The sequence below is a fragment of the Eutrema salsugineum genome, unplaced genomic scaffold (genome assembly GCF_000478725.1).
Source record: "Eutrema salsugineum unplaced genomic scaffold, Eutsalg1_0 scaffold_9, whole genome shotgun sequence".
Classification (NCBI taxonomy): domain Eukaryota; kingdom Viridiplantae; phylum Streptophyta; class Magnoliopsida; order Brassicales; family Brassicaceae; genus Eutrema; species Eutrema salsugineum.
Window position 1 is genome coordinate 1,921,669 of NW_006256342.1, and position 11,616 is coordinate 1,933,284.

The 11,616-nt window shown below is 37.0% G+C and overlaps 3 protein-coding genes across 3 annotated transcripts; 2 read left to right on the forward strand and 1 right to left on the reverse strand.

Moving 5' to 3' along the window:
* Positions 1–26: 26 nt before the first annotated feature.
* On the reverse strand, positions 27–2,928 carry LOC18008724 (WD repeat-containing protein DWA2). The gene is made up of 13 exons (XM_006390155.2): positions 2,790–2,928; positions 2,616–2,699; positions 2,400–2,532; positions 2,118–2,229; positions 1,891–1,990; positions 1,648–1,775; positions 1,411–1,480; positions 1,112–1,200; positions 922–967; positions 691–761; positions 530–603; positions 381–439; positions 27–260 (listed from the first exon to the last, which is right to left on the reverse strand). The coding sequence occupies exons 1-13, from the start codon at positions 2,832–2,834 to the stop codon at positions 219–221; spliced, it is 1,053 nt and encodes a 350-aa protein (XP_006390217.1). The 5' UTR covers positions 2,835–2,928; the 3' UTR covers positions 27–218.
* A 974-nt stretch (positions 2,929–3,902) lies between these two features.
* LOC18008450 lies at positions 3,903–6,515 on the forward strand. Its single transcript, XM_006390156.2, has 2 exons — positions 3,903–4,634; positions 5,742–6,515. The coding sequence occupies exons 1-2, from the start codon at positions 4,083–4,085 to the stop codon at positions 6,513–6,515; spliced, it is 1,326 nt and encodes a 441-aa protein (XP_006390218.1). The 5' UTR covers positions 3,903–4,082.
* A 3,998-nt stretch (positions 6,516–10,513) lies between these two features.
* On the forward strand, positions 10,514–11,616 carry LOC18008339. Its single transcript, XM_006390157.2, has one exon. It carries the CDS (start codon positions 10,557–10,559, stop codon positions 11,472–11,474), a length of 918 nt encoding a protein of 305 aa, XP_006390219.1. The 5' UTR covers positions 10,514–10,556; the 3' UTR covers positions 11,475–11,616.

Here is an 11,616-nt window from a genome sequence, read left to right on the forward strand (position 1 = left end):
GCTCTTATCACATGCATATACGGAATTAACATAATATATAAAAAAAATAGCTATTGTAGCTTGAGGGATAGGGATGATCAGAGACATGAGTAACAGTTCTCAACATTTGTACAAGAATAATTTGGTGGTGATTATTATCAATACGTTCAAAATTTGTATAAAATGGATATGAGATTGCAGCTTTTCCTTTGAGCGCTTCTTCGACTGGGTGCATGAACCTATCTTCTCGGCAGGAATGGTTTGACGGATTCGATCACAACCTAAACATGAGCAAACACCAAAATTATAAGATGAACTCTCCAAACTGCTTTGAGATTTTGTAATTGACGCAATGAATGGTTTATTTTCTTAGTACTTTAGGTTGTTATAAGAGTACTTACCCTGCCGTCATATGACAATGATGCAAAAATCCAAGGCTCACGCGAGCTCCAAGCGAGGCCTGTGACAGGCAATCAAATAAATAATTTCAAGCAATGTTTAGTGGAAAAGAATATGGTAACTAAACTCAGTTTGTTGCAAGAGCATTTACCATACACACTGTCTTCGTAGTCAGTATAAGAATTCAGCAACGGGTTCACACGCTGACGCGATACTTCCCCCGAGCTGCACAACAAGGCATTAAAATAAAAAGTTCAAAAGAAAGTTGGGAAAATGCAAATCATTGTGTGCGATGATAAAAAGAGAATTAACCTTTCTGAGGTTTTCTTCTCACTAGATGCGGAAGCAAACCACAAGTTGACAGCTGAGTCTGTTCCAACGCTCTGTGTTTGGTTAAATTAAATCAGAAAACGACACTTCAAACATACATAATGACTACAAAACCCAGAGAACTTAGCTTGACGACATTACAGTGACAAACACAGTTACTATGTAGATTCATCCAATTGTGTTAAAAAGGTAAAGGTAGGAGAAAATGAGTACCAGAATTAGCTCTTCATACTCAGGGTTACACCTGAGAGCCCAAGTCCTGCAAAAATTTTCAGAGTGAACCGTTATACAAGAGTAATTCCAGGTCGAAAGCGTTATGTTTGTGTGCATGTGAAGCAGAATCATGGAAGGAAAGATAGATAATAAAAAAAAAATCCAGAAATGAGCATAGTGCTAAAGTTACCAATGTGTATGACCAGGGAGTTCTAGGACAGGAACCTTCGCCTTCCGGAGATCCCAGACATGTATCCCAGATTCATCATCTGCAGTGACCTACGCAGCCGACAGTTCAATGTACAAAGACAGACATCTGATAACAATTTATAAAGTAGTGGATATTTTACTCCAGAAACAAATTGTCTAGCGCCAGGAAGAAAAACTTCACATATAACAGTTTGTTTCCTCACTGTGGAGTACTGTGATTTTCATTGTTTACATTACTTGAAAAATATTAATGTTGTAATCAACAGAGTGAAATCTTACGAGTATATGTTCTCTCTTGGTGTTGTAATCAACACTACGTACATGGGCACGTTCAATGGAATTAACCTTCCTGTAAATATGCAAACATATCAAACTCAACAGAAAGGTATCTGATTTTGGAAACCAGAACGTAATAATGACAGACTAAAGATTAGATGAAACAAGCTAGCGGGGCATATAGAAATACAGTATATTAACTTTCATGGGGACATAGGAGAGGAACAAATGATGACATACTTCATAGTCCGTAAGTCCCAAAACTGGATAGATGATTCACAAGTCGCTGCAACAGAATTCACATCATGTGGATTCCATGCTCCACCAGTCAAAGAATGCCGCATACCAGCTGACTCCTTAGATAAAACCTGTAACAAGCAGAATGGTATTAAGCGGAAAGTACCTCAAAAGATGGTCTAGAAACACAGGAGTGAAAACTGATTTAAAGGGTTTTCTTCTCTCCACTCTCGTAGTTCATATTACCTCGGAACTTTTTTTGGAGCAGTCTAAACTCCACAAGACAAGGTTTTGTTCGTCCATGCTGATTAACTTGTCAGATTTTCCAGAGGGACACCAAAGAACGCTGTTTCCACAAGAGGGAAAGAGAGTCTTCATGAAAATGAGGATAATAAAGTATCAAGTTCTAGGACTTTTAGACCACCGCACACACTCAGTAGATAGACTGGTGAAACTATAAACCATGAACTCACCAATTAATCTTACCAACATGTGCATCAAGAGAGGCTACAGACTCCAATGTTGATGAATTCGATTGACCATATGGCTCAGGGATTTGCCATATTGCTGCTCCAAATGAGTCGCCTTGAAATGGAAACAACATTATAAGTCTCTGATATTTTCCATTTTCGAGCAGTGGTTCCACCAAAACATGAACTTGGCGGGATGAATCATAGCTCTAGAATCCTCAAATGTAACATACATTCAAGTGCAAACAATTTCTTACTTCTAACTTAGTCAGAATAGCAAATTACCAGTCGAGAAGACAGTAGAGAAAATCCGTTGATCGAAAGGGCAAGAAGCAAGGTCCCATATCTCATTAGGATGCGAAAATAAACCCTCGCATATCAGCTCAGATCCACCCGATGACAGACGAAGCAGATGAACCTAAAAATTATCATCCGATTCAGGAGAAGACGAAACAGATCCAGCGAAAGAAAAAACAAAAATCATTCGCAAGGATCCATCACCTCGTTTTCTTCTTTCAGGCTTAGAGTTCCAGTGAGGAAGCTGGTGTGATCCGTGTCTGCTTTCACATCTGATATACATCTGGCCTGGAAAAAACAACAGATTCTTCCACTGACGAAGCTGGGAATGGAAATTAAAAAAAAAAAGATCTGAACACGAAGACGATCGTGCAGTACCTGGTACTTCAAACCGTAACCAATGCCTGATGCTCCTCCTTGCATTTCTGGCCTCACGCCTGAGCCAAATGTACAAGATTCAGGAAGAAAGTCTCCCAACGCTTTGCCGCTCTCTTGAGTTTGCTAGTTTCGAGCAGATGATCGTAATGGGCCACTATTAAGACATTTAAGCCCAAAAGAGAGATCTCACTTCACTTAAAAGGCTTATCCAAATTGAATAATTAAATAATTATCTAGATGGTCATAAATTATTATTTTTGTGTTAAAAAAGTAGAAATTTACTATAATCTGAAAGAAATGATTAAAAATTATACATATGGAAACAAAATAATAAAACAACATCACAGAAAAATAAAGAAAGAAATCTTATTGGTTTACTAAGCAAAAAAAGAAAAATCTAATCAGAGCACCTATGACAAATTTGGAACCATATTTGATACAATTCAATGACATTTCTAAACATAGTTATATTGATATATGAGGACATTTAAAAAATACAATTGCTCTCATATGAATATTCGAACACACATACGGTACAGCCTATGGAATCTGTATGAACTTCGACGGTGAAAAATACTTTTCTTTTCCTCTTGTTAAATCAGAAAACAAAAATTAACAAAAAAAAAATAGAAAAAATGCTTTTCTTGCCACCCAAACAACCCAACTATTTACTCCATCTCTTTCAAGAATTAATCAATAATTTATTTTACAACATCGTTATATGACAGCATACCCTATAACGTTCACAGTATACACAAACTTATTAAGAGTTAATACGTCTATGAATTGATGAGGAGCTTTGAAATGTATTCAATGACTTTAACTGTTGGAAAGATAATTGTAATAACTTAAGTCCAGTACTTTTAAACATTCTCATTGAGCAACCGAAGAAACGGGAGAAGAAACAAACGATACGAATTCGTTTTGCAACGTAAATTACTTTTTTTTTCCGGCTTTGTTAACGTAAATTACAAATCGGTATTTAACGTCAGAAGATATTCATATTACTTTTAGAGACCAAAATAATTAAAGGAAAAAGAGGGGCAAAAAAAAAGAAGAAGAATTCCCACGCTGAAAGCTTATTTCACCTTCCACCCCAACAAACCAGCGCCTCTCCGGATCAGTTCGAAGTTTTGAGAAAAAAAAAAATTCGAATATATATACGACTGTGTATAGTGTATACATATAAATCTCTCTCGGCAAATGAATTGCGTGTGAAGAATCGAATCGACGGTGGCTGTATTCGAAGATTAGGACTGCGATCACTTACGCCGCCGGCGAATAACCGTCGCTATGTACGTTACCAGGAGAATCTCCGACGTGGATCGCCGTCTTCTCCTCGTCCTCACAATCCCTTCTCTCTCCCTCCTCCTCTTACTCTCTCTCTCTACTCTCACCTTGGATCCTTTCCCCACTCTCGTCCCTCTTCGGAACCTAATCTACACTCACCGTCATACTTTAACCGCCACCACCACCGAAACTCCCGATTTCGCAGCCGAATTATCCGATCCGAACCATAGCGACGTGAATCCGGCGGAAGAGACGGAGAATCCGCGGCGGAGGAAGAAGGAGGAGTTAGTGAATTCGAAAATTGCGGTGTGTTTGGTTGGAGGAGCGAGGCGGTTCGAGCTCACGGGACCGTCGATTATAGAGAAGATCTTAAAGGTTTATCCTAATGCGGATTTGTTTCTGAATAGTCCTCTCGACGAAAATTCTTTTAAGCTTAGTTTGCTCAAGGACGCACCGAGGCTCGCTTGGGTTCGTATCTTCGAGCCTAAGCCCATCAACGAGACTGAACCTATGGTTCGAGTCCTCACACCCATGAATTCGCCTAATGGAATTAAGGTAAATTACCTTTTAAGTTGTTTTATATAATTTGTTAACTAATTAAAATGCTATTTACGCCTATTACGTTATAATAAAATTTCGAAAAATAAAATAAAAGAAAGGATCAGAAAGTGGGCAAGAGGGGTCAGTTTTAGTTGGAGAGGTTTAGGGTTGGTGTAACCGTTTCTTGATCCTTACGTTACTCATATGATGGAATTTTTGTATGTTGGATTTGATTTGGCTTGGTTTGGTATTTGGTGATCTAAATCACCGAATATTGTTTTTTTCTCTCTTTAATGAGCACCAGTTGACAAAAATAATAAAAAAAATCATTTCGAATGGTAATAGATACTGTAACACTAGGATGTAACAATAGCTAGGATGTTTTTTTAGTTGCCTCCTTTTTTATTTGGGGTCTATTATATGAGGTTGAAATCCAGTTTATGATTTATTGGTAATTGTCGTTGTCTCGCAACTCGCAAGGTTGAAATTGACTTGTAGTCCTAGGTTAGTCCGAGACTAAAATTGTCGTCATTGTGTCGCAAACTCACTTGATTCGGGGTCATTAACTTGTAGAGTCCTATTATTCCGGATATTGAAATTGACTGCTTACCTTTTCGGGACCCACTTTTCCCCATAAAGAAGATCTTGATAAATCCGACAGCTTGTAATTTACATACTGTATATAGTTTGTAGAGGAAAAAAAAAGGTACACTAATATGGGATCTTGGTCGTTTTTAAAAATAATATACGGTAATAATGATGTATGAGAGTCCATGCGTGGCGTGATGATGTTAATGCGATTAAAGAAAAAATGGTGATATATCTTAGTATTAGTTAATAGTTAGTTCTCACATTTACATGACTTCACTATTTTTCGTTTTGAATAGTAATTATCTCATATGTGATACACACTTTTAAATTTTATATCTCATGAGAAGTAATTAATTTACACAAATTAGCATTGGTCTCATCTCCTAATCTGCTCAAGTGTATTCCTGATTTTATTATATTCCGTTATTACATACTATCTGATACTACTACTAGTCATGACGGATGTTTTGTGTTTCTCCAGAGAATTAATTTCCTCATCAACTTTCTTCTTAATTGGTGCCAATATGACAGGGCTTGTTACAGTACTTCAATCTCGTAGAAGGTTGCATCACGATGATAAAGGCATACCAAAACGAGAACAACTTCACATACGACTGGGTAATCCGGACCCGTGTTGACGGTTACTGGGCTGACCCGCTCGACCCGGAATACTTCACACCGGGTCAGTACCTAGTCCCACCTGGATCCTCTTACGGTGGTCTCAACGACCGCTTCGGAGTCGGCGATCTCAACACGTCCACGGTGGCTCTCTCTCGCCTCTCCCTCATCCCCGACCTCGACTCGGCCGGGTTAACTCGTCTCAACTCCGAGTCCGCTTTCAAGGCTCAGCTCACAACGCACCGTGTCCCTTACGTCACTAAACCTCTCCCTTTTTGCATCATGTCAGATCGGACCTATGATTTTCCTCCGTCTAGCTACGGAGTTCCCGTCGCTGCACTTTCGAGCCACGGTCCGTTGAACGGTGCCAAGTGCCGCCCTTGCACCGTCGCCTGCAGCGGTTCGTGCGTGGCGGAAGTGATGGGGAAGTTGAATAAAAAGTGGAGCTGGACGGAGTGGGAGAACGGGACGGTGAAGCTGTGCGACGCACATGGTGAATGGGAAGAAGGTTGGGAGAAGATATTTGACGATACCGCCGGCGAAAATTTTGCACGTGCGAGGAAACGAGTTGGAGGTTTGGATTCGAGGAGATGTGTGGAAGAGTTTGAAGAGATGAGAGGAATTACCGTTAAATGGGAAGCTCCCGCCTCCGAACAGATTTGTAGTTTGGGCTTAAGGCCCAATTAGAACAGATCTTGTTTAGGACCAACTTAATTCGCTAACAAATTTTCCATAGTTTTTTTTTTTGTTTTTTAGTTGTTTTTCCTTATTGCTTGGTTTGAGAATCTATTTTCAGGTAAATTTTGATGTTTGAAAAGTTAAGTCGTTTGTTTAAGAAAAAAAAATGGCATCTTTAATATGTAAGCTTTATGAGGACTTTCATATTTTTAAATTTTAGAAAAAACTTTGATGACTAAATGGTTGGTATTGAACTCTGTAAAAACTTGACGTTTCTTTATTATTTTTGATGGATATTATTAGAGATCACAGTTGTTGTTAGATTTCAAAGAAAATAAAATAAATAATTTACTCCGACTGTTACAAATTACAATCATTCAAGTGTACAAGCTTAACTCAAAAACAAAAGCTGAGAAAGAAGAAACCAAATATGAGGACTTAAAACTAGATAATAAAATCATGAAGATAAAAAAGATTTATTTATCAATATGTTGTTAATTTATGAAATTACAGTTTATCTCTTATATATTATTTAAATTTGTGTTTTATCGTAATTTAGGATAGCTTAAGTCTTATATAAGTGTACTATTATTTTTGTAGAACTCAATAACAATTCTTCCTAAACACTTTTGTGTTTTCACTCTCATCAATCCATCACAAAGTTAATATGAATAACTCAAAAAAAAATATCAAAGTATACAAGTACAATTGAAAAATTATCTAGGGCACGTTAATAAGATATGAGCTGACCAGAATATCCTTTTCTGTATTCAGTGCAAACAAAATTTGAAATTATATCGAGATACACACCACATGGAAGAACAACCAAATCTATTCGGAAATTGAACCCATTACAGGATTCGATGTTCAACTTCCATGTAGTGCAGATTTTATACATCTTTGTACGCATCGTCTCATGTAACAGAGTCTCTAACGAATAAATGATTTCTAGTCTTTTACTGCTGGATTATTTAAGACGGGCCATGCAAGTTATGTAACAGCTAACACTTTCTCAAAAAAAAAAAAAAAAAAAAAGTTATTTCACGTGACCTTGCATTTGGCAGATGGATTGGAATCTCTCGGCACATCATGCGAGGGAAGATGCGAATATCTATATCTTGGTCGTCTATTATCTTCGACAAGTACCAATTATGTTTTGTTTGAAATTAGCTAATTTCATGGAGAAGGAGGAGCATGAATTTATTAGTTCAGAAAATTACTAAACTTCACATTAATTGTATCTTAGATAAATAAACAGAAAAAAATAATGTGAAAAAGAAAATATCGGGGTCTATAATAGTATTAATACAAAACTACAAAATCACTAGACTACATGGCATGATAATGAAAGACATGTTATAACACCCATAATTTTTCATATAGTGTAATTTTTCTAAAAAGAAAACTGCTATTCGTACACACATGCGTGCCGTACATATGTATAATGTAAAATCAAATAGATCCCGGGCATTTTATTATAACCTGCAAACAGATCCCGCCCCTTTATATGAAAACAAAGTTAATCCGAAAAAAAAAATTAATTACTTCAATACATATGTAAACAAAAAAAGCTAAACCATGAATGCACAACAGATAAACTTCATTTAAAAAGTTTCTATTAGAAAAGATGGATCATTTTCAATGTTTCGTAGCATGTCGATCTTCATCAAGTATATTGAGATCTAATGGTATCTTCCCTATATAATGACATATATCATGAATCATGAGTTAATTATGACCATCAATCTCAATTATACATTAAGATTCCAAGCATAATTAATCTATATACAGGGGTTCCATCGATCTAACACTTGAATCGAGATATATCTCTAGAATCCTATCACAGAGTCTATGTGGCTCCTCACGTTTTTTTCAAGTCAGTCGCAGAGTTAAATCCAGAAATTAAGTCACATGCTTTAGAAAATCTAATTTTGTTAGCGTTAAGTAAGGCCCTCTTGATGTTTGTGGATCTACGCCGAAACACTCGTTTTAAAAGTCCACACGCTTGCACAACCTAATTATCTAATGCTTAGTTTAAGTAAAATCTCGATTTAAGGGATAGTTTAGATTATATAACTATGTATTCCTTTTTTTCGTGATCGTGGTAGGACAAAAGTGAAGTGTCGTGAACAAGAAAACCGTGATTTTGATCCTTTGATGCATAGTTGGAGCTGCCTTTCTCTGACGCGTACCAGCTCACCCCTCGTGCTTGTTAATTACTAGACACATAATCTATAGTTTAACAGTGTTTTTTATTGTTTTTAATATAATTTAGCAGGAGTTGGTTTTAAAAGACCAGAAGTTAATAAATAGACTATATGTACTCAGAACCCAAAAAAGGACTATATATGTAACTACTGTATACGATTTAAGTATGATATAAGTTTGAAAGTCTTGGTTCAAATTTATTTTGTTGTTATCGTTGGTTAAACTACGTTTTCATGTTATTGGACGTAACAATTTTTTTTTTTCCTTTTGTATGGTGAATTTGTGATCGATATATAGTACCTTAAATATTGAATGTCGTAGATGTCCTGGGTTGTAAATTCTGAGATTTGATTCTACAATATATTACTCCTTCCGTTTTTATTAGTTGTCAGTTTTAGAAAATTTTGTTTGTTTTAAATTAGTTGTCGTTTTCAGTTTTCAATGCAACATTTATTAGTTTTTTATTTTTTAGGATTATTTTTATCATGCAATGTGTTTTATTATTGGTTAAATTGTGTTTAAATAGATAATTAATAATGTTTTATATTGAAAAACTAATACAATTAATATTTTCTTAATCTATGTACATAACCTTAAAACGATAACTAAATAAATCTGGAGGGAGTATCGTTTTGTTTTTCAAATGTTGAGAGGATTCGTTATTAATGTGTGTTTCGGGTTATATGAAAATTTCTCCACGTGTTTGATTGATATTTTTTGTAATTTGATTTAAATCACATCGTCGAATGTATAAAATCTATATCATTAAACTCAAAACCTTATACTCCTCATAGTAGTCAATTCATCATGTTAATGATCACTTATAACCATGTGACAAAAAAAACTGTCTTAACGCGCTTAAACCCCTACCAAATTAATAAGTGTATGGAAGACTCATCGATCAAGTATGTTTATTATAATAAAAATGATGTGATAAAATATAAATAATACAATAGCGATATTAGCGAGTGAGAATCACTCAATTTTAAGAGGAAGTGAAAGCAGTTTTGGATAGGAGGTTTAGCTAGGGTGGCCAGCCCACGTGTGTCCCCTCTCCGCTTGAAATGGAACATATGTTATGTCTCTTAACTCGTCAAATCTGAATAATTAATTGACTATTCACCTTAAAAATTTAGCTATATATGATACACACTAGATAACAATTGCCCTTTCAAATCTACGTAGCTATTGACATAACATGAGTTTGGCTCTTCTTTAGATTATATAATTAAGTGCTTAAGAAAATGTGAAATGTTAGTCGGATGCTGATCTAACGTCTAGACTAGTGGATGTATAATATGTGCATAATAGAGAGTTAATGTTGTAAGAAAAGTAGAAACAGCGAGTTGAGTCCGAGTATGATGTAAAATAGTCAATGGTAGGAACAAACTTATTTCGATGACAGATTGATATATAAACATTTTCTTGGTGGGATTAAGGTGGGTGATCTCCGATTAAGTCGCATATCCGAGAGTAATTAAGGGTTTGCGAGCTTTTAAGATTTTAGAAGAGATATGGTTTTATGTTTGACAATTCAAGAGGATCGTTCAAGAGAGAAAAACAAAAAAATGGGTACTAGACTACTAGTATAGATGATATAACTTTTAAGACTTAAACCGAAATAAATATATAGTTGGGGAATTGAGTTATTCTCAAAAAGTAGCGAAACTCTCCCACGTGCACATCAACTCAAACTTTGGTTGCAAAAACCCCACAGTATGGTCCCCACAACCAAACCACCATTATCGAGCGTGTATATATAAACGCTCTTTTCTTCCTCCTCTTTCAAAATCATTCAAACAAACTATCGCAGTTTCTCTCTCTTCTTCTCTCCTCCAAAGCATGGTTGGAGTTTTCCGGCGATCTCTCTCTTTCCCGAACAAACCTCCACCATCGTCGAAGCCACGTGTCTCTCACCACACCAGATCCATCAGTCTCCCCTGCCGATCCCATCCCTTAATCTCCCACATTAACCACGAGATCTCCCAAATCAAATCCTGGTCCTCCTTCTCCGGCGATACTCACCGCCGCACCACCGTCTGGATCACCGACGGTCTCAGCCTCCTCAACGACGTCCACGAAACGCTCGCCGATATTCTCCACCTCCCGCAATCGCAGGAGTCTCTCCGAAACCGTCCTGTTTTCTTCGAGAATCTTCTAGAAGACCTTCTCCGATTCGTCGACGCCTACGGAATATTCCGTACCTCCATCCTCTGCCTCCGCGAGCACCAGTCCGCCGCTCAGGTCGCTCTCCGCAAAAAAGACGACGAGAGAATCGCATCCTATTTAAAATCTCGCCGATCTCTCGCGCGAGATATCGCGAAGCTGACGTCGTCGATCCGCGAGCCGAAAACGAAATACCAGCACTGCCACGTGGACATTTTGAACGGAGCGTACGGTGACGCAGAGCTTGCGTCAGTTGTAGGTGACGTCATCGAAGCCACTGTTTTGGTTTCCGTTGCTCTTTTTAACGGCGTTTATCTATCTCTACGCTCCAACAAAACGACGCCATTTATAGGGTTTCTAAAGAGGTCGTCAGAGAAGAAAGATAAAATCGATGAAGGAATCGAGGAGCTGAAGCAAGTTGAGGAGAAGAGCTTGGTTGGATTAAGCAAGAAGAAAAATGAAGAAGTGAAGATTCTAACGAAGAAGATGATGGATTTGGAGAATTCGATACGTGAAATCGAATGTGGGAGTGAGAAAGTGTTTAGGGGTTTGATTAGCACTCGGGTCTCACTGCTTAATGCTTTAACACATTAACTAATTAAGCACTCTCATTCTTCTTCTTCATATTTTCCTGTTTCTTTGCGTTTTTTTTGTCCGATTATTTGTATTATTTGTACGAGTTAACTACTACTTGAACGAAAATAGCAAAAACAAACAAATAAAATATACATTACTT

Coding starts and splice junctions, on each gene's coding strand:
- LOC18008724 (XM_006390155.2), bottom strand. CDS start 2,834: ATGCAAGGAGGAGCATCAGGCATTGGTTACGGTTTGAAGTACCAG. Junction 2,533..2,615: donor GCCTGAAAGAAGAAAACGAG/GTGATGGATCCT, acceptor GATAATTTTTAG/GTTCATCTGCTTCGTCTGTC. Junction 604..690: donor GAGAAGAAAACCTCAGAAAG/GTTAATTCTCTT, acceptor CTTGTTGTGCAG/CTCGGGGGAAGTATCGCGTC.
- LOC18008450 (XM_006390156.2), top strand. CDS start 4,083: ATGTACGTTACCAGGAGAATCTCCGACGTGGATCGCCGTCTTCTCCTC. Junction 4,635..5,741: donor ATTCGCCTAATGGAATTAAG/GTAAATTACCTT, acceptor CCAATATGACAG/GGCTTGTTACAGTACTTCAA.
- LOC18008339 (XM_006390157.2), top strand. CDS start 10,557: ATGGTTGGAGTTTTCCGGCGATCTCTCTCTTTCCCGAACAAACCTCCA.